Source organism: Leptopilina boulardi, unplaced genomic scaffold (genome assembly GCF_019393585.1).
Source record: "Leptopilina boulardi isolate dan_hultmark-lab unplaced genomic scaffold, ZJU_Lbou_2.1 LbouV2_150, whole genome shotgun sequence".
NCBI lineage: Eukaryota > Metazoa > Arthropoda > Insecta > Hymenoptera > Figitidae > Leptopilina > Leptopilina boulardi.
This window is the reverse complement of record NW_026137697.1, coordinates 1,611,155-1,631,169: the sequence shown is the minus strand read 5'-3', so window position 1 is coordinate 1,631,169 and position 20,015 is coordinate 1,611,155. Positions and strand designations below refer to the sequence as shown.

The 20,015-nt window shown below is 26.2% G+C and overlaps 1 protein-coding gene and 1 long non-coding RNA gene across 4 annotated transcripts in view; one reads left to right on the top strand and one right to left on the bottom strand.

Annotated features, from left to right (window-relative positions):
• Positions 1 to 20,015, top strand: part of LOC127276571 (integrin alpha-PS2) — a 36,341-nt gene that overhangs the window by 1,931 nt on the left and 14,395 nt on the right. For both annotated transcript variants that reach the window (XM_051297100.1, XM_051297099.1), the window contains exons 2-4: positions 8,555 to 8,679; positions 11,852 to 11,961; positions 18,546 to 18,684. In XM_051297100.1, coding sequence (XP_051153057.1) covers positions 8,555 to 8,679; positions 11,852 to 11,961; positions 18,546 to 18,684 — 374 coding nt within the window. The remainder of the gene's footprint in view (positions 1 to 8,554; positions 8,680 to 11,851; positions 11,962 to 18,545; positions 18,685 to 20,015) is intronic.
• On the bottom strand, positions 1,340 to 4,149 carry LOC127276583 (uncharacterized). Of its 2 annotated transcripts, none has more exons than XR_007842219.1 (5): positions 3,663 to 4,149; positions 3,393 to 3,572; positions 2,243 to 2,437; positions 1,924 to 2,166; positions 1,340 to 1,732 (listed from the first exon to the last, which is right to left on the bottom strand). It is a non-coding gene; the product is annotated as an uncharacterized LOC127276583 (long non-coding RNA). The 2 variants fall into 2 exon arrangements; XR_007842220.1 differs by having other exon boundaries at positions 1,981 to 2,166.

Below are 20,015 nucleotides of genomic sequence, written 5' to 3'. Positions count from 1 at the left end.
GAAGGACAAATTTAATATAAATTTATGAGACAACTTTTTAATAACAATTAAAAAATTAATAATAATCATTAATTAAAAAAATAAATTAATAATAATCATTAATTAAAAAAATAAATTAATAATTTAGAAAAGCAAAAAAAAAAAAAAATTTGAAAATGATTAAAAAGTTAAAGGGCAAAGAGATGACAAACATTTTTCTATTTTGTACACATATATATACTTGCGATAGACCTTATACGACTTTGTTTGCTTATCACTTGAGACTGTGTGTCGGTCCATGCGAGAAACAATAGGTACTTCATCTCCAGGACATTGTTTTGTATACGTCAGTGCAACTTGAATTTTAATGTGCATACATAATCAGCATATCATTTTTTTTATTTAATAATAATAATAACAATAATAAAAATTATAAAAATTATAAAAATAATAGTAACAATAATAGTAATAATAATAACAATAATAATAGTAATAATAATAATATTATTATTGTTTAGCAAATGATTAATTTAATTTCTTTTCACACGCATTTTGTTAATGTGATTTATTTTTTTTTTTTTTTTTAGAAATATTATTTGTTTAATGTCACTGATGTTTTGAGCACCAGACTTAATCTGGAGCATCATAACGACTGATCTTGCGTTCCCATTGCCTCGTGACTCACGTTCACGACAGGCCACGAATAAACTTTGCAACCCTAACTCTTTGGAAACCATGTATAAATAATACCGCGAAAAACGATATTATAAAAAATATTTTTTTTTTATTAAAATTTATCAAAAAAAAATTATTTCTTTATTAACATTTATCAAAAAATATTTTTGTAGCTGATGAAAAATTAAAATAACTAAATTACACAACTGCGACAATAACATTTGTTTTTTTTATTGATTATAGTAAAATTAAATTTTCTAATTGTATATTAATTTTATTGTTATATATTTATTATAAAATTAATTTTTTTTGAAAGGTATATTAAGCTGAAATCTTACAAGTGTCAACAAGAAGTATACTTGAAAGATTTTTGATAAAAGAAATGCTTTTATGAATAAAAAGATTTGCTTTCACAACTCGATCACTCTCTTGGCATTTAAAGAGCATTAAAGTTTTTCAAGTGGTGCATGTACCAGATGTTGAAAATAAAAAATCAAAGAAAATTTCAAGGGTCAAACAATTGGCGTCTCGTTTTTCTAAATTTTGTATAGAACAAACGAAAATTATCTATTTTTAACGGTTTAAACAAATGTTATTGTATCTTGTAAATAAATTATTTTTATTAATTTTATTATTATTATTATTATTATTATTATTGTTGTTGTTATTAATAAAAAATTTATTTTTTCAAATTTTATAAAAAGTATCAATTGTTATAATGTAAACACTGTGGTTTAAGGATTAAAAAATCAAATTTGAATTTTTGATGAAATTATAGGATTATACCGGAAGTTGTATACGATTGCTTGTATTAGAAATATCATTCTAGGCGTATATTTAGGCCACCTTGTAGGAGCTTTACGAGCAACGCTTCCATTAATTTCACGTGTGCGTCTCGACCAACTCTGCACTAGTATATATATATATATACATATGTACCACTACCGGTCTTGTCTGCGCTTAGCATTAATTCCCAAAATAGATACTCAACTAAGGGATATTTATAATTGATGATCAAGTTTCGTAGAATTGTCATCCTGATTATTTGCAATGACCATTTATATAATATCCATTTCAACTGCAATTAAAAATTAATTACTATGTTTATTATAACAAATATTTTTCATTTTAATAAATTGATTTTGAAAAATTTGTTTTTCATTGAAAAATTATTAAAACTTCATATAAGGATATTAAAAGAATAAATATTTTCAAATCTGGTATGTTAATTTTTCCATGAAAGTTGTAAAGAATTGTATATATATATACAGTGTACGAGGTTTTATTTTTCATTTAACTTGCATAAGGTCATTGCTGCAATATTACTTATGGTTTTTTTTTTCTTCATGTAGGCGGTTTTGATTATAATATTCCTTTCGTTTTTATTTTTCATCTCGTTTATTCTCGTTATTATATATATATATATATTAATTATAGAAATATCGAAAACAGTGCGAGGACTTAAATTTTTATAATCTTTAATAATCTCAAAGAATCTATACGCCCTTGCAGCTAAAAATAAAATGACATCATACACATAATTGCATAATATTTGTAAAACAGGGTATATAATCGCATGTATACAAACCGTTGATGAATGAATAATCCATGAATGAATTTTCATCCTACGTCTATATATGAGGAGAAAATATTTTAAATTACTCGACATTATTAATTTTTTTTTTTTCCTTTTCCGAAAATGATAATAATGTGGAAATACAATGAGTGGCGCTCCATATATGAAAAATTTTATTGTACAACCATAATTGGATTATCCATATACCTAAAAAGAAATTGAAAATGTTAAAAAAAAACAGACATAATTTGAAAATATAATCGACAGGTGATGAATAGAATTAATAATAAAGGAAAAAAAAAATTTTTTAAATCTGTAAAATTGTGAATGAAAAGAGATTGCGGAGGCAAAAGAAAATGAAAAAAAGAGGATATAGTAATAGAAGGAGGTAATGAGGATCGCGTGAGGCACGTGTCGGAACCTCAGGCTCTATCATTATACGGAAGAGTCAGTCGCCTCAGGCAAATCAGTTTTACACGCCTCTACGTCTACATGAGAGTGCGTATACCTATATATATATGAAATGATATACAAGTTTCAAACTCAACGTCTATGCGGGCTCAGGTCAGTTAGGTATCTCGTTAAAATGAAAATTCTCCCTTTTTTCCATATGCACTCGAAACAAATGAGTAAACTTTTTTTTTTTAACTCATTATTATGAGTTTTATAAAAACTGCTTTTTGCTATTTTTATATTTTTTTCAATAAAAGTTGACCCTTGATTTTTATAGTCTAATAAAAAAAAAAAATATAAAAATAGTACGAGCTTACTCTCATCAACGAAAAAGTTAAGTTTTATTTATAGTACAGTATAGTGATAGGTATGTAGGAGATGGAGGACAATATTCTCTTTGGCACTAGTACTGTCTTATATCTAGTTTGTATTTCTTGATAAATTTCTTTATAAAAATATAAATTATTAATATTTTAAAACATCGGGAATTTAATTTTAAAATTCTTTAAATAGTCAGAAAAGAATAATTAACCCTTATTCTTGCACTAAATTTGTTTTCCCCTTGTTTTTCTGTTTATAAATAGATATTTTTATTCTCAAGTTTTTTTTTTTTTTGAAAACGAATTCGTTTTGTAAAGTCATTTTTTTTTATCGCGTAATTGCAAATAAATATAGGTCAGGTGGTAGATACATAGTGTTTTTCACTTACAGTACATGACGTAATTAATATACGTATATACGAGAATATTAAGATCAATGTAATATCTACTAAAAGTGATCCTCATCGTAAATATGGAATAATTTACTATTCTTAGAATTATTAATAGTTGGAATTTTTTTTTCATGATTTTTAATGCTTATGCAAATTGTAAGTTTGAAGAGAATATTTCTGTAAAATAAAATAGAGAAAAAAAATTATTTATATATGTAATTATTTCTATTATAATTGTGGATATAAATGAAAATCTGAGAATTTTACTTGATGTGACATGGATGGCCTATAAGTGACTTTAGTTAGCAGAAAAACACTTCCTTCCTCTTCTGTACGTGCGTACAGTGTGTCGATGTATTAACAGTAGTGTTCTGGCAGCCATATGGTTGCCAGAATGATGGCATCCGCACGTGTTTTCTGCCTTTTGTAGAATTTGTATTATATGACCAAACTTGGAAGCAACATATGCGCCTCTTAACTGCATATATACTTCTTTTTCTTTAGTTTTTTTTTTTCTTCTTCATATTTGTACCATCTGAAAAATGTCTACTGTAAAATTACTGACCTTGAACTTAATCGAGTCCCTGTATGTTCGTATGATTCATAAAGATTAATATTTGTTTAATCAATGATAATGAATAATGAATCAGGTAAACCATTTTCCGAATTAAATTCTAGTATAATACTTTTTTTTCTATAATATGTACTTTTATATAAATCGCTGAAAGAAATGATCTGTCATTTTTATACAACTGTCGAACTGTCATTGTTTACAAACAAAAAATTGAGGTTAAGATTTCTATTTGTTTTTTTGCATTTTTCGAAATGCGCGAACCTGATTGGTTGTTCAAAAATCTGATTAATTACGATCAACCAATCAAGGTTTTTTATTTCGTAAAAAAAATAAATGTAAATGCACCATAATAATAGTGTAACCTAACCTTTTATACAATTTCTGACAGTTTATCTTTATTTTAAAGTTTTAAATTAATTTAAAGTTTTAAATAGTTGATCAGTTTAAAAATTGAAAAAGAATAAAGAAGGTATTTAAAAAAGTTATCCAAAAGAATAGGTTTACTGTATTTCGAGTGTATAATTAGTGTTGATAGTGTTTATAAATAGTGTATTTACATATATTTGAATGTTTAGTTGACAGTAAATTTGATCCACATTCTCTCTCTCTCTCTCGAGGGGTTTCTGTATACTTCGTGTGTGATACAAGGGAATTCTATTTACCAATGTTAAAAAAGAGAGGAGGGAATGGTATTTGTGAGTAGGTGCTCCTTATAAAGTAGTGGAGCCTCGTGATGACGATGTTTGCATTGCGTCATTGCGGTTTGAACACATGCTCACGCATTTCAAATTACATTCACTATATATCAAGGAAAGTTTGCACGTGCATTAAGATATTTGACAGAAAAGAAGATAATAATGAAGAAAAAAAGAAAAAGTTTTCGCAGTAGCAATAATGAATTAAGAAAAATGATTTTACTGATTCAAAGGTATATACACATTTGTCAGGATAAGGAAAGTTCGTGTAGAGACTATATATAAGATGGTCGTGTCTGATTGAACAAGTGTACAATGTACAAACGTCAAAGCTCGCACACGTTTCATGTCCCATAACATGAAGTCTATAGGATGTTCTGAACTTGTGGTTAACATCCTGCGTATAAGTACGTCGGTCGCGTTTACAAAGTATAAATACTTCGCTTCGAGGCCCTATCAACGAATCCGTTCGTGGCGTGAATCCTTGCTTTAGAGAGAGAGAAAGAAAGAGAGAAGAAGACTTACTGCTCCCGCTTGAAATTTCTCAGCACGCACCCTCATTAACATATACGTACAGATGGACTTGCTGTTTTCAAGTTCGCTGAACTCGGCGAAATTCTGATAAAAGCTTTTATTGTTACAAAAATTTGTTTTCATCGCCTATAATCTTAATCGAGATATTGATTTTGACGATAAAGAAAAAAAATGAAAATGATGAAAAACAAACAATTTCTGTATTGGAGAAAGGAGTCGAAAGTAAGAGAGAAATTCAGGTTGGAAAAAAAAGGAGAGAGAGAGAGAGAGATGGAATTGTCCGATTGCGCGGGATCTGGACGATGGCATTGAGCAATTCGCCAAGTATGGCGCGACCGTACGATGGAGCCGTCCGATTTTGCCAAATAAGGGATTATAAATGCGCGTCTGTCCAGTATCGTGTTGCAATAATAAGTCAATACAGTCGTTCCTAAGTGAATATAAAGGTGGGCCGCGTACTTTACGTAGGCCCGTGTCTTTGAGACCAGATTTAGTTGTATACAAGAGAGGGATATACAAAAATTTCTCTAACGTAACAACCAAAATTCTAAATCAAAAAAATAATAAATTTGTATTTATATAGAAAATAATTTCCAAGGTCTGAAAAATAATTAAAATTGTCCATTTGTAAAAGTATAAATGAAAATGTTAATTTGTATACACAATCAACCAAAATCCACTTTCTATAATACAATAATCTTATGAAATCAATAACTTTTTTTTTTAACATTGAAAATTATCGTAATTTTGTATTATAGAGACCGGTTCGCCTCTGCAAAGATTCGTATGCTAAATGCAGGTATATATACTGTTGTTTTAAAGTGGGCGAGTTTGAGACACCATTGGCTTTGACGACGACGACCCACGTTATTTTTTCTCTATTGAGAAAACTTTAAGGACATGTGACTGTTTTGTCGCACGTGATAAAATATATTCAAAGTTTTCTCGTTAAATATATGAGGAAATATTCAGAATATTTATAAAAATTTAGAAAATTGAATCTCTGAAAAAAAAAGTTAATCAAAATTGTTAACTATATAAATTCTTCATTTTCAGGAGGAAAAATTCATGCATTTAATAATAGACATAATTGGATAAATGTCTTAATTTATATCTATATAGAAAACATTCAAGTTTTACAGTCTTGTTCCGTTAGATTTACATAAATATAAGTTTAAAGCGTATAAAAAAAAATTATCCTTCATGAAACGTCAATATTATATCTACCTACAATTAGCCTATACAATTATTATTTGCATATATATATATATATATAAACGAAATGAAAAAATAGATGATTTAAAATTTATTTTTTTATTAACTGTGTAAATTGCAATGGGGAAGATTATATCCTTAGGAGATGTATATATGATTTCGATGACTCGTCAAATTAAAGAAATATATGTATACATATGAATTCACATATTGCGTTTTGAATAGCTTTAATTTATTCATCGAGTTAAAAAAAAAAAATATCTGTTAATGATTAAAGCGGTTCAAATGAAAATCAAAAAGGCATTCATCGATAAATATTTGATTGACATGAATGAAATTATTAAAAAGTCTCAAACATTTCATTTAACATTATATTGTTATTTTTGAATTTTTGCAACGAAGTTGAAGTACGCAACGTTTATGATAAACGATTTTTACAGAAATAATTTTTTAAAATGAGAAATTCTATAATTTTTTGCCTAAAACTTTTTTTTTTAAATAATTTGTTGATTAATTAAAAATACAAAAAATATTTTTTACGCAAAAAATTATAAAATTTTTCATTTTAAAAAATTATTTTTTTAAAAATTGTTTATCATAAACGTTGAGTACTTCAGCTTCGTTTTTTGCAAATTTATTTTTAAAATTATTTTTACAATTATTTTTACAATTATTTTTACAATTTTTACAATATTTATAATTATTTATTGTTATTTATTATTTATTATTATGAGAAAGTATTATATTTTCATTTTTACTATTTTGCATTTTATCGATCATCATATATGCTGGAAAATTAATCTCTTTATAAATCCTCTATGTTACGGAAATAAGACATATATAAATAACATCCGCAAATGTGGCAATATCCTGAAACGCTTTTAGTCGATAACCCCAATCTCAAAAAACTTTTGATAGTCATTGTATATAAATTATTCTTTTCTGTGATAAAGAAAACGTACTTTAAAAGATGATATTATTATTGCTAAAAGCATTTACCATTTTAAGAAACTAATGCTTTTGATAACTTTTTTTTTTTTTTTTTTTGATACATTTTAAATACATACAGGAAATTACACATAGTGATTTATAATTTCAGATTTTTTGCACTGATTTTTTTTTTACATTAACAGGTTTTTTTATTTTTACCTCCGGAATTTTTTTTTTTTTTTTTCAATCCATTAGATTGATGAAATCAAATTGTTGAAATTAGTAAAATGGGTATACTTTGGTTTTAGAGTAAAATTTCAAGTAATTTTATTATAAAGATCTAAATGCTGATAAAAGGGGATATTGCTACAAAAAAAAAAAAGACTTGTGTGCTCAATTCTGCTGTATTTATAACATCTTGAATCAATGGTAAACCACAGAATGATGTCGGTTCTTCACAGTAGTAGTTTATATCTGCTATATGATTCAAATTGAAAGCAATTTTTTTTTTTTTTAGTGATAAAAATAAAATTTCTATTATAGAAATAAATTAAAATTTCAAGAACTACTTTTAATATAATTGCATGGTGGATATATCACCTGTCTGTACTATAGGGAATTTGTAATTATATAATTATAATGTGAAATTTACATATATGTACATATATTTATTTTAATTGGTTTACTGAAAAAAAAAATTTTTAATTAAAAAAAGTGTAAATTATTGTTGACAACAGTATACATTATCTAACTCATAAATCTAGTAATATTATAAAGAATAATTTTTAAAGGCGAATAAGAAGTGCATGAAGATGGTTGAACCTCGAGTCAATAATGCTAATGGCCTATTCAGCACGCTATTTGTGCAATCTCTAAATAAATTGGACCGACCCTTGTTATATACTGCATTTGCGCATCATTTAAATTATTTAATGATCTTTGAATTTTTTTTTTTATTAAAAGTCAGACGAAAACTATTATAATAGCTGCGTTATTAAAAAAAAAGAAAAAAAAAAACTAGCGAAACTCTGACGTAAACACTTGAAAATAACTTTTGGACTACTGACCTCAATTTCGAAAACTGAAAAAAAACTAAAAAAAAAACAAATTCTAATTATTAGAATAACCAGAATTCTTAGGATATTTTTTATTTTAAATTTTGTATCTTATTTTAGATTATAAATTACATTTTTCCAATTTTTTTTTTGCAGAGTAATTGTTGGAGCACCAGCGGCGGAAACGAATCAAAAGGATATAATTCGTGGAGGCTCGGTATTTAAATGTGACATTAGTCAAGATGACAGTTGCCATGTTGTTCGATTTGACACAAGAAATGGTGAGTGATATTACGTATTTTTATATTATAATTAAAATATTACACTAAAAAAAAAATTTATTCGATTCAAATAAAAATTATGTAACACAAATATTTATTTTAAAAAGATTATTTGAACGAAATAAATTTTTTTTTCAGTATATTTAATTCGTATAATCTATATCTAATTCGTTGGATAAACAGATAAATGCAAAAAGAAAGATCTCAATAAAATCTTAAACATTTCTCGCCGCACGAGACCGGTCTTAAAAATCTCTCCCCCGGGAATTTGGTCAAGTCATTGTGGATTTAACGTAAGGAATTTTTCGCGAATTCCAAAGTTGAAACAATTTTTGTTTTTTTTATGGAAAAAAATTTAATTTCTATAAAAATTAGTATTAAATTGATTCAACTGATTTTTAGAAAATTTGTTATATAATCTCTCAAAGTGTATTAAATTTTTTATTACGGAAATTTTGAATTCATTAATCAAACGACTTTTATTTTTTTTTACCAAAAATTAAGGGACCATTACAATAACGGTAAATGTTACATTGTGGGGAAAAAAAACAGGTTCAACGACTTGAAGGGTGGTGATTTACCATCAGCAATTTAGTAGAATACCCAGTGAATAATTGACAATTCTCTCTCGCTTGCTGGAAGTTATATTCGAATAATCCACAATTACCTGAAATCACTGTGCGAACATTTGATATGAGGTTACAGGGGAGAATGAAGAAGGTGATAATGGCAAAGATCAGAAGAAAGGATATAGAAAAGAGAAAAAGGAGAAAAAGGAAGAAGAAGAAGAAGAAGGAGAAAAAGAAATAGAAGAAAAAGAAGAAGAAGAAGAAGAAGCCCCATTACAGTAGAATGCTATGATACGTATTGCTGAAATTGCAGTATTATATGGGCTCTTATCTTCATCTGAAAACTAGCGACCTGAACTTTCAAGTGATTTACGTTTCTCTCGATATCATTATATACAATTTATTTTCATTATTAAATCAATTCTTCATTGGATAATAATAATTTGTCGTTAACATGATTTTAATCATGTATTAATACGTCTATACTGAAAAAAAAGGTAATATTCTTTTATTTATTTCTCGCCCTTTTTTTTTGTAATTTTTTTCTTTTCTTTTTTAATGAAATAAATAAGAAAACATGATTATAGTAATAAGAATTAGCCATCAATGTATATAAACGTCGTTTTGCGATTTTGTGTGTGATCTTGTCCAATTAGGTATAAACTAGCTCGAAACTAGTTGTGTTGTTTATTCCTGAAGGTGCGCGAATACTTGCTCTACACCACAGGTGACCAGAAGGCTCTCGATTCTTGCCAATTACCGTCCTGTGAATGTCCATTGTACATCCCATAAACAATTTTATAGTTGTTGTGCACAAAAGATTATACTCTTCAATATCAAAAAAAAATAAATACAAGATCCTGCAATATATATATTGTTCACGCAATTTTCTGTTACACTGAAATTTTTATTTTTTTTTTTTATTTAAATAATCGGTTACTACTTGTTATTAGCAAATAAATATTTTTTTGGAATGAAAAATATATTTTTTTAAACTGAATAATATTTTTTTGAACTGAATAATATTTATTTGGACTAAATAATATATTTTGGAGTGAATAATATATTTTTTTTTTGGTCTAAATAATATTTAATTCGACAAAATAATTTTAATTATTTATTATTATTATTATTATTATTATTATTATTATTATTTATTATTTATTTATTTTTAATTATTTTTTCAGTTAATATTGAAATTGCAATTTTTTTTCTAATTTTGGATTTTTATATATTGGATTATTTTTAAATTATGAAAAATTCTTTCATTTTGATATTATTTCAAAGAACAAATATTATGCATATAACAGTATTATTTGCAGTAGATGAAGTTTTCAGAAGTGATTAGTCTTTTGCATTATTTTAAGAATTGATAAAGTCCCATTTGTGATAAAGAGAATGAAAGTCAGTAACCTGTTTTCTGATGTAGAAACAATAATTCCTTGCGTAATTTTCCTTAAAGATATATATACTATTATTCAAGTTTTCGTTATAATTTCGATTAATTGATTTAAAAAAAATAGCCCATTGAAAACAGATTTAATTTTGTTTTTTTATTTAATATTTATAAAAAAAGTAATTAAATTTTTTTTTTTTAAATATTTTCAGATAATTTTCTACTTGGCAATGGAATCTAGTGACAAGTGTTTTAGATGAATAATTAATTCCAATCAAGTTCAATTGCCATATACGCATTTCTATATAAACGAAGAAGGCCAGCCAAGTGTTAATTGAATGTAAAATGCGTCTAAATCGTTGATCAAGTTGAATTTAATTTTTTTTTTAAAAAAGAAAATTCTCACATATAATATGATTAATATCAACTGTGAGATTCTTGAAGATTTGTTGATCGAGATTCTTGTTGCGTATGAGGAAACGAAGACGCATGAACTTATAGTGATGGCCTTAGAGGTCACTCACTCACTCATACTTGCCAGATATAAAAGTTGGTTCAGGTTTTCTTCTCATCGCAGGTCGCTACACCCTGTGAGATGGTCGTCTTTGCAGACCATAGGCGATGAACTTCCTACGTGGAATCGAAAAGTCCACAAGAACCTGCAATGCCTAATACAGAGAACCGTAAGTCCATCCATGACATGTTCTCTGCCATCAAGTTGGGCATTTGCCAGTTCATACATTGTTGGCACTGGTTAAACTGGAACTATATACTGGCACCACGCACATATATATATATTGGAAAGCAAAAGCCTTTAACAGTGATTACTTTGAAAAATGAATTCGAATTTCATCAAAAAATATTTCGAATACAAAAAAAGAATTTCAATTCTGTTATTAAAACGAAAAATTAATTTTTAGTAAAAAAAAAAAAATCGTTAATAATTAACGTAATGAAAATTTTTTACTCAAAAATAATGAGAGGCGTGGCCCTTTTAAGATTGTCAGAAATAGGCCACTCTTGGGTGTGGTAAATTGATTAGATTTAGATCATTTCTTGATGGGCGTGACTTGATAAAATAATGATAATAGCCATTTTCTTGAAAAAAAAAAAATATTTCTTTTTCAATAGTGAAAATGATTGAAAGATGATTGATATAACTTGTGATAAGATTCAGTTTTTAAATATTTTTTTTTCTTTTTTACAGGAAATAGTGTTACAAATACAAGTCATGGTTTCGTACAAGTTGATAACAAATCTGGACAATGGTTTGGAGCAACAGTTTCATCTTCCAAAGTGGACGGTGGACCATTGCTTGTAAGTACTACTCAAAATTATCCTGAAAATTGAAATGCCCATTTAGAAATTTTTTTCTTATTTTTACTAAATATTTTCCAAAATAGAAATAAAAACTGAAAAAAATAGATTTAATTCAAAGAAATATTTATTCTCACAGTAATTATAATATTTAGAAATTTATTTATATTTAATGATTAATAATTAATAATGTAAATTTTTATATAACTTTTCTTACTCTAAAGAAGCACAAGCTTTTCAAATCTTCTACCGAGTATAAAACGTGTGCCTCACGTATACGAAACGCGACTGCTTCTATTTTCGGACTATTTCAAAACAAGCAAAATTTAACACTACTCTGAAGTTTAAAATGAACAGTGAATGAATGATATTTTCCTGGTCTTTAAAGATAATCAAACATTTGTTTATTATTAATTAAGATTATCACAGACATTATTTGAAATAATTATTGAAATTATTCAATATAAATCGAAATTTCAGCCAAAAAGTGTAATATAAAAATTTAGAAAAAGATTACATTATTATTTATTTAAATAAATTTTTTGTAATTAAAAATTTTTCGAATTATGTAATATAATTTAATATATATTTATAGAATTTTTCATGCGTGCTCGATTATGCGTTCAATGACAAAAGAATCAGACAAATTAAGCGAATAAAATATATATTCAGTGCGTGGCTAGGCATAAAATAATCATAAGGGCAAATGTGAACATTGAATATATAAAGATATAATCTTTATTGCTCGTGAATATTTGCGCACATGTCAGTGCAGATGTATGCATACAATATATTTAACCCTTATTTTCAATCTATATAGATACTAACGGAGCATTTTTTTTCGGAAAATTTTATTTGAAACGAATTTTTTTTGTATTATAAATACTTTTGGTATATTAATTTTTTAAAAAAATGTATATTTTTAAATTAAATGGAAATGAAAAAATCGTAAATATATAGGACGAAATTTGAATAGAAATCGATATTTGAAAAGTTCGTGATTTCTTTAATGGTTGAAGATATAATACCAAAGTGAATTGTTTGCCTTGCTTATAACAGTATATAATGTGTTGTGTGTGCGCAATTATTCGCCTCACGTGTCGATACGCGGTTCGGTCCCGCTGTATTTATATATATATATATATGAAGAAAGCATTTATGTACACACCTTAAAAGGTTTTATAAATACGTTCAGAACAATTTGACAAATTAAAATTATGTATTTATTTAGCAAATAGATATATATTTTTCAAGTTTCTTTTCTTTTTTTTTTTTTAAGGGGCAGACAAATTATGATGATAAATACAAAAGGTCCATTAAAAATTAAATTGTCGATTACATGCTTCGTATATTCAATTTTTTTTTTTGTATACGGTTATTAAATTTCATTTTTATTCTTAGATTTTCTAATTTAATAATTGGTTTTGAGATAAAAAAAAATTCGACTCAATGAAAATTTATTTAATAAAATTTTAATAAATGAAAATTCTAATATATTTTTTATTTTCTTTAGGAATGAAGGATTGTTTTTTGCACTTTAGCTGAGAGGCTGCGGTGATGGCGTTCCCGTGAATCTTAATCTTAAAGGCAAAAGAGAAGTTTTGTACAAGGATTTCTCTCTCTTTCTCGCTATATACAGAGGTCATTGAGGTCGTGATTGTCCTTTGCTTGGGCATGGCCCGTCGTGGCCTTTTCTTTCCATTTTAATCGATGCGCGTCTTTTGCCGACGACGACAACTGCCGCGAAGAAGCTGCCGCCACTAGATCGTGAAGACTAGCCCATATTTTACGGGCGATTGTTCTTTCGCTATATTCTTCTTCTCCTGCGCGCCGCCGCCGCAGATATATCCACGATGTTTTTGCCACTGGACTCTTCTATATATATATACATCTCTTTCCTTTTACACATATCCACCCTTTCTCAATCAGAATATAAGTGATTCCCATTTATTCCAAGAATTTCAAATATATATTCTTTTTGCTCTCCTTTTTCGTTCATCAAAAAAAGGGAAAACATTTTTTTGATTGTCAATATCAATAAATAATAATATAAATCTTCAAATCACCTGTTTAGTGTACAAAAAAAAATTATTGTTCCATAGAAATTATTAATTTTTTTTAAAAAAGGAATTTTATTAAATAATTTTTTACACGAATTTTCAGTTTTCTTTGTATTTAAATTCAAAAAATGAAAATTCGTTTTGAAAATTAATTATTAATATATTTAAGAAAATTCTCTGAAATGAAAATAATTTTATGAAATAATCATGAGTCCCTTTTAGAGCAGGTTCAATTTTAACTTTCGTATTTTTCGAACCAATTTTTCTGAGCTTTTTTTTAATTTTCTCTTTTGTTTTGTTTTTTTGCTTATTATAACAATTGTGACGGGTTGGGGAGATCTTTCTTTGAGTGAGTATATATGACAAAGAGAGGAAAGATAATCCAACGGTAGACAATACGCATTCCAAGTGTGTGTTTTGTCCATGGGACAAATTGCAACGCCCGCTAAACGGCTCTTTTTTTGCTTTGGCGGTCTTGTCTTTTAAGACAATCGCCAGAAGCGGGTCGTTTCACATCAAGAGTTTCTGACTAGTTTTATTCTCCCTCTTTTTCTCTTTTATCCAGAGTTGACCATAATAATATTCTCCATAATATACGAGATTATCACCACAAAACTGATTATTTCACAGTTTCCATAATTGACTATACTGGGATAAAAAAAAAAAAAATTTATTGAAACAATGGAATTTTAAAATCAAAGATGAGTCTCAAAGTAGGATATAATATCATTGATGTAGATTAGGAGCATATATATGTGGTTGAATTATTATTGTATTGAAATTATAGGCACGACTATAAGTACAAGAGCAATAATTTCATTTACTATCAGATATATTGAAGAGAGTATAAGAAATAAAAGAAAATATATATATACCATGTTCGATTTCGATATAGTAAAGTTTATCTTTTCACTGTGTTAGCTTCTGTTCAGAACCGTATTTATTAGGGATCGTAAAAAAAAATTACAGGTGCTTCTACAATAAGAGAGGAAAAAAATTTTCATTCAATAAAACAATAAATAAAACTTTATTACTTATTTATTAATAAATATTTACTAAATTATTATTTGAGTCAATTTTGTTTCAAAAATTATAGAAATCATTTCAAATTTTTTTATTTACAATTTTTTTTCAAATGAAAAATAAATAAAATTATTATAAGTAAATAAAATTATTTATTTGATAATATAAATGTATTTTTTTATTTTAAATTTTTCGTTTCTGATTGTAGAAGCACCTTTAATAGAACTTATATTGTTTGGTTGCATCTTCTGTATATACCATAATGCCTATAGAGTTCAACTTGACCTATGAACCAATGACCACTATCAATTCAATGGATATAAATTATATACAATAAAATTTTCTTTCGACAAATTTGTTTAAAAAATTACTTGAAGCAAAATTTTAAATAAATAATTTTTAAAAAAAAGTAGACTGAAAAAAAATTTAATCAGTTATTTGATTATTATCAAATATTTATTTGATAATTTATTATTATTATGTATTATTATTTATTATATTTAGTATAACTGATTATTTTAATGAAATATATTTTTTTTTTCAGAGTAATGAAAAGTCTGAACTTTAACGTAAACATTTCACCTTTTCTAAAGACCTGAATTTTAACAAGGAATGACATAAATTTATCAAGAGTGCACAAACTTGTCAAGATTGGCAAAATATGGCTTCTTAAAAAGTGGCCGTAACTTGTCATAGTTTGCCTCTCCCTCCATATATAGTGTATGAGGTGTTTGTATATACACTAACTCATAAGAAGATTAAACCTACTACTATATATATATATATATAAAACACAGCGCATTGAGCTCATGAATGTAATATACGGTCGACAATCATCGTAAAGGTGATGCGAAAGGTCTTACAATTTTCTTTTTTTATTTTCTCTTTTTTTTATTATTTTTTTTTTTAAAGTGCGCATGCTTTCTCTTCAATTTTTTGGGACACTCATTGGTGTAATTTGAAAATAAATAAAATGTCTCGTCGAAAGAGACGCGCGTGTTGCATATTATATATATATATGTATGTATAGCGTATATTTCTTGACAGTTTATGACTGCAGTGATTACCAAAGCCTATTACGCCAAACCTTAAGCAACTTTTTGGATGCTGTTATTTTTTCCTTTTTACTTTAGAGACACAATATCTCGTGTGAAATATTTTCGTATTGCGCCGACAGAAGGGCAAGAATTTTTTTTTTTTTAAATTATGCGACCAGTTTTTTTTCGATATAATTAGTAGGATTACATTCCGTAATTTATTATACCAGTGACGTGTTCCCCTGATTTATTGAATATTTTATGTAACAATATTTTATATTATTATATTATATTAATTTATTTATATTAATATAAATATTTAATTTATTTATATTAATATAAATATTTAATTTAATATTTAAATCCACATATAAATATTATGATAGCTTGAGAGATTTAATAATTTTTTTATTTGAGATTTATAAAATGCAATTATGTTATTTTGTGATAGGAGCTTTTATTTTTTTTTTTTTGAAATAAATTAAACTTCTTTGGAAAAAGTTCCCTGGACTTATATATATATTTGAACGTACGTGCGCGTTTAAATGCCATATGCACGAGTCTCCTGCAGCTGTTCACTGCATTTTAAGTCGAGCAAGCCAATGGATTTACTTGCCAGAAGTTTAATGTCCATGACTGTTCATCGATTATTCCAATCGTACTGTATATGTAGGAGGGATACATTTAATCTCTTCTGGACCATAGAATTTTCGGATTTTGTTTCTCACACTCTCTTTTTATCTCTTTTGTCTCATTTTAAATACAATTTCTTCAATAATAATCTCTGAATTTGAATTGTAATCGAAATTTTAATGAAAATTTCAAATTAATTTTTAGTCCTTTTTTTTCACTAAAATTTTAGTAAATAGTAAAAAAAAAAATTGTCTACTAAATTGAACGAATCAAAAATTCTATTCATTTTTCACTAAAAAAAAAAATATTACTAAATCGAATATTTTTTGTATTATTATAAAGTATAGCTAAATGGAAAAAATTACTATATACTTTATTCAATTCTTCTCCTTGTGTTTATATATACTCTTTCTATTCTTATAATGCATCTCTCTTAAGTGTGGTACATGAGTGAAATATACTGTCAAGTTGTCGTTACATTCAATTTACTTTCCCCCTTTTTCGCCAAGATGCTTTATCTTCTTCTTGTAATTTAGCTACAATTTTTTTTTCCCATACATTTTCTTCTTCAACTTTTTCCTATACATTTTGATAAACTTGTTTTGTTTTTTAATAAACTGATTTGGAAAAATAAAAATTATTTAATAATTATCAATATTCAAAATATTGAATAATCAAATTCGAAATATATATTGAATCATAATTGTTATTATGCTAATTACTGAAATTATATGTTTTGCATATTTATCAATGTTATAGAGGATGTGATAAGATCCACTGTCGAGGTCATTGAAGATAAGAAACTTTACGGAAATTCTTCCATTGTTTTTTCAATTGATACCTTTTTCAAAAGACTTACGTCAAAAAATTAAGGATTTTTGTTAATATTTGAATTTTAAAAAAAGAATTTTTTGAGTCAGTGATTATTATTATTTTTTTTTCGTTTCGTTTCGTTGTTGCAGGTGTGTAAAGTATTATTTGTATTTTTTAAATAAGATGATTGCTATTTAAATTAAGTAATGTTTATATAGCTTTTGTCATAAATTAAATCTGGTCCCATATGTAACCTTTCATATAGGGTGGTGGTTACGTAATATAATATGTAATTGAGGTCATTGTCATATGACTTTTGACCCCTTCATCCACAACGGATCATTAACTCGATGTAAAGATGATTATTATTATTAACAAAGGGATCTTTGAGACCTCTGAATGATTTCAAGAGCCCTATACATATATATATATATATATATATTTCAGTTCATTTTCTATAATATACGATTAAATCAATGAAATCTTAATGGAAATTCCACTGCTTGATTTCAATCAATATAATTAAATCACTGATTTTTATCAGTGAAATAATTATTTTCGAAATGAATAAAAAAAAAATTTTTTATTCAAATAATCCGTTATTTAATAAATATATATTTATTTGAATTAAATAATTTTTATTTGAATAAAATAATTTTTAAAAAATTAAAATTGAAGTTATTTATTGTTTCATATATTAAGATACTCTGATTCACATTGAGAAAGAAGAATATGACAATAAAGATAAATTTGTGTAATTTGTGTCGTGCTTGACTGATTTAAATATACTTATTGAGAACATTTATTTGTTCAATTGGTGGCCCTCGCAATTTGCAGAAGAAGAATATATAATATATACACACATGTTCTTATGTCATGCTCTATTTATATTATCGTGTGCATTTCAATTTTCATTATATAAATTTGAGATTATTTTTTTTTTCAATTTTTAAAATCAATTATAATTTTTATTAAAAAATTGATGAATTTATTAATTAATAAGAATTTTTTTTTACAGGCATGTGCACCGAGATATTTGTGGTATGGTAAACAAGTGTCGAAAGGACATTCTGGTGCAGACAAAAGAGAGCCAGTTGGCACATGTTGGTTGACAAATTTCGTTAGCCAACCGCTGGAATTTTCTCCTTGTCGAACAGGTGAGTTGTATATAAAAAATATTTAAATTAAATTTTTTTTTTGCGAAAAAAATTTTTTTTATAATAAATAGAAGAATGGTTTTTTAAAAAAAGATCAATAAAAAAAATGATGTCATTACTTCCAGTCTCACTATAAAAATGACTATTTTATTTTATAGGAGAATTTGATATTTCTGGAATTTTCATCTAAGATTTAATTGCGATACTATTTAAAATGGGAGTTTTTTTTTTACAGTAATGGATAAATTGAAACAACTTTTATTTATGATTTTGACATCGTCTTAATTTTGCATTTTTAATATTTTATAGATGCGTGGCGTCAGTTTTATAAAATGAAGGAAATACATTTTCTAGGTTTTATGTTAAAAGCACTTGAACCAATCAAACGTTTCTTATATAGTGTCATCTATATAGTTAATCTGCAACAGCGCGGTCGAAGACCCGGTGATGTTCGACTGCCTCTTTTGCTAATTATGAGCGCATGTCTGTGTCAAGCGATAAAATAATTATATTTCCTGAGAAATTGTACTAATACAATTTTTTTTTACTATTTCTTCATTTCAATGCAATAGCATAATTAAAACAATACCGTTAGAATTTACAATATGACAAATATTTTATACGTCATTATAATTTTATTTTATTTTTTATTTTATTTTAAAAATATCTTTTTTACAAAAAATTAAATAATATAAAAAGCTATTTTTTCACAAAAAAAAAAAAAATACATTTTAAATTATTTTATTGAAATACTTTTTGATTAAAATAAATTTAATGTCGTGTTTAAAGTGTTTAGAAATCGAGTTCGATCACATATATATTGTAAAGGATATATATTATTTAACACGCGTATACAAACATTTTCTGGATAAAATTCCGTTTGTCTTGTCAGCTTGTCCGTCTTTCAAGTACCTCTTTCTGTCTGCCGTTTATCTATCTCGACCTGACTATTCGACTTGCGAACGTCGGCAAATTAAACGGGGCGATTAGCAGACTGACAGAGAAACTCGTGGTACTCGAAATTCTCCGAATATAATTTTTTTTCCCTTTTTTTTTTTAACAGAAAACTCAGTACTTTATATTATCTTGAATTAATATATAAAAGTTATATTTCAAATTATAAAATAAGATTCCAAAGTATGAATAAAAAAAAAAATCACATATTCACTGGAAAAATATATTTGATTTAAATAATCAGTTACTTATGAGTATTATCAAATAAAACATTTATTTGGACAAAATGTAATTTTTATTTGTACCAAATATAATTTTTATTCGAACCAAATATAATTTTTATTTGTACAAGTAATGAATTATTTGAAACAAAATAA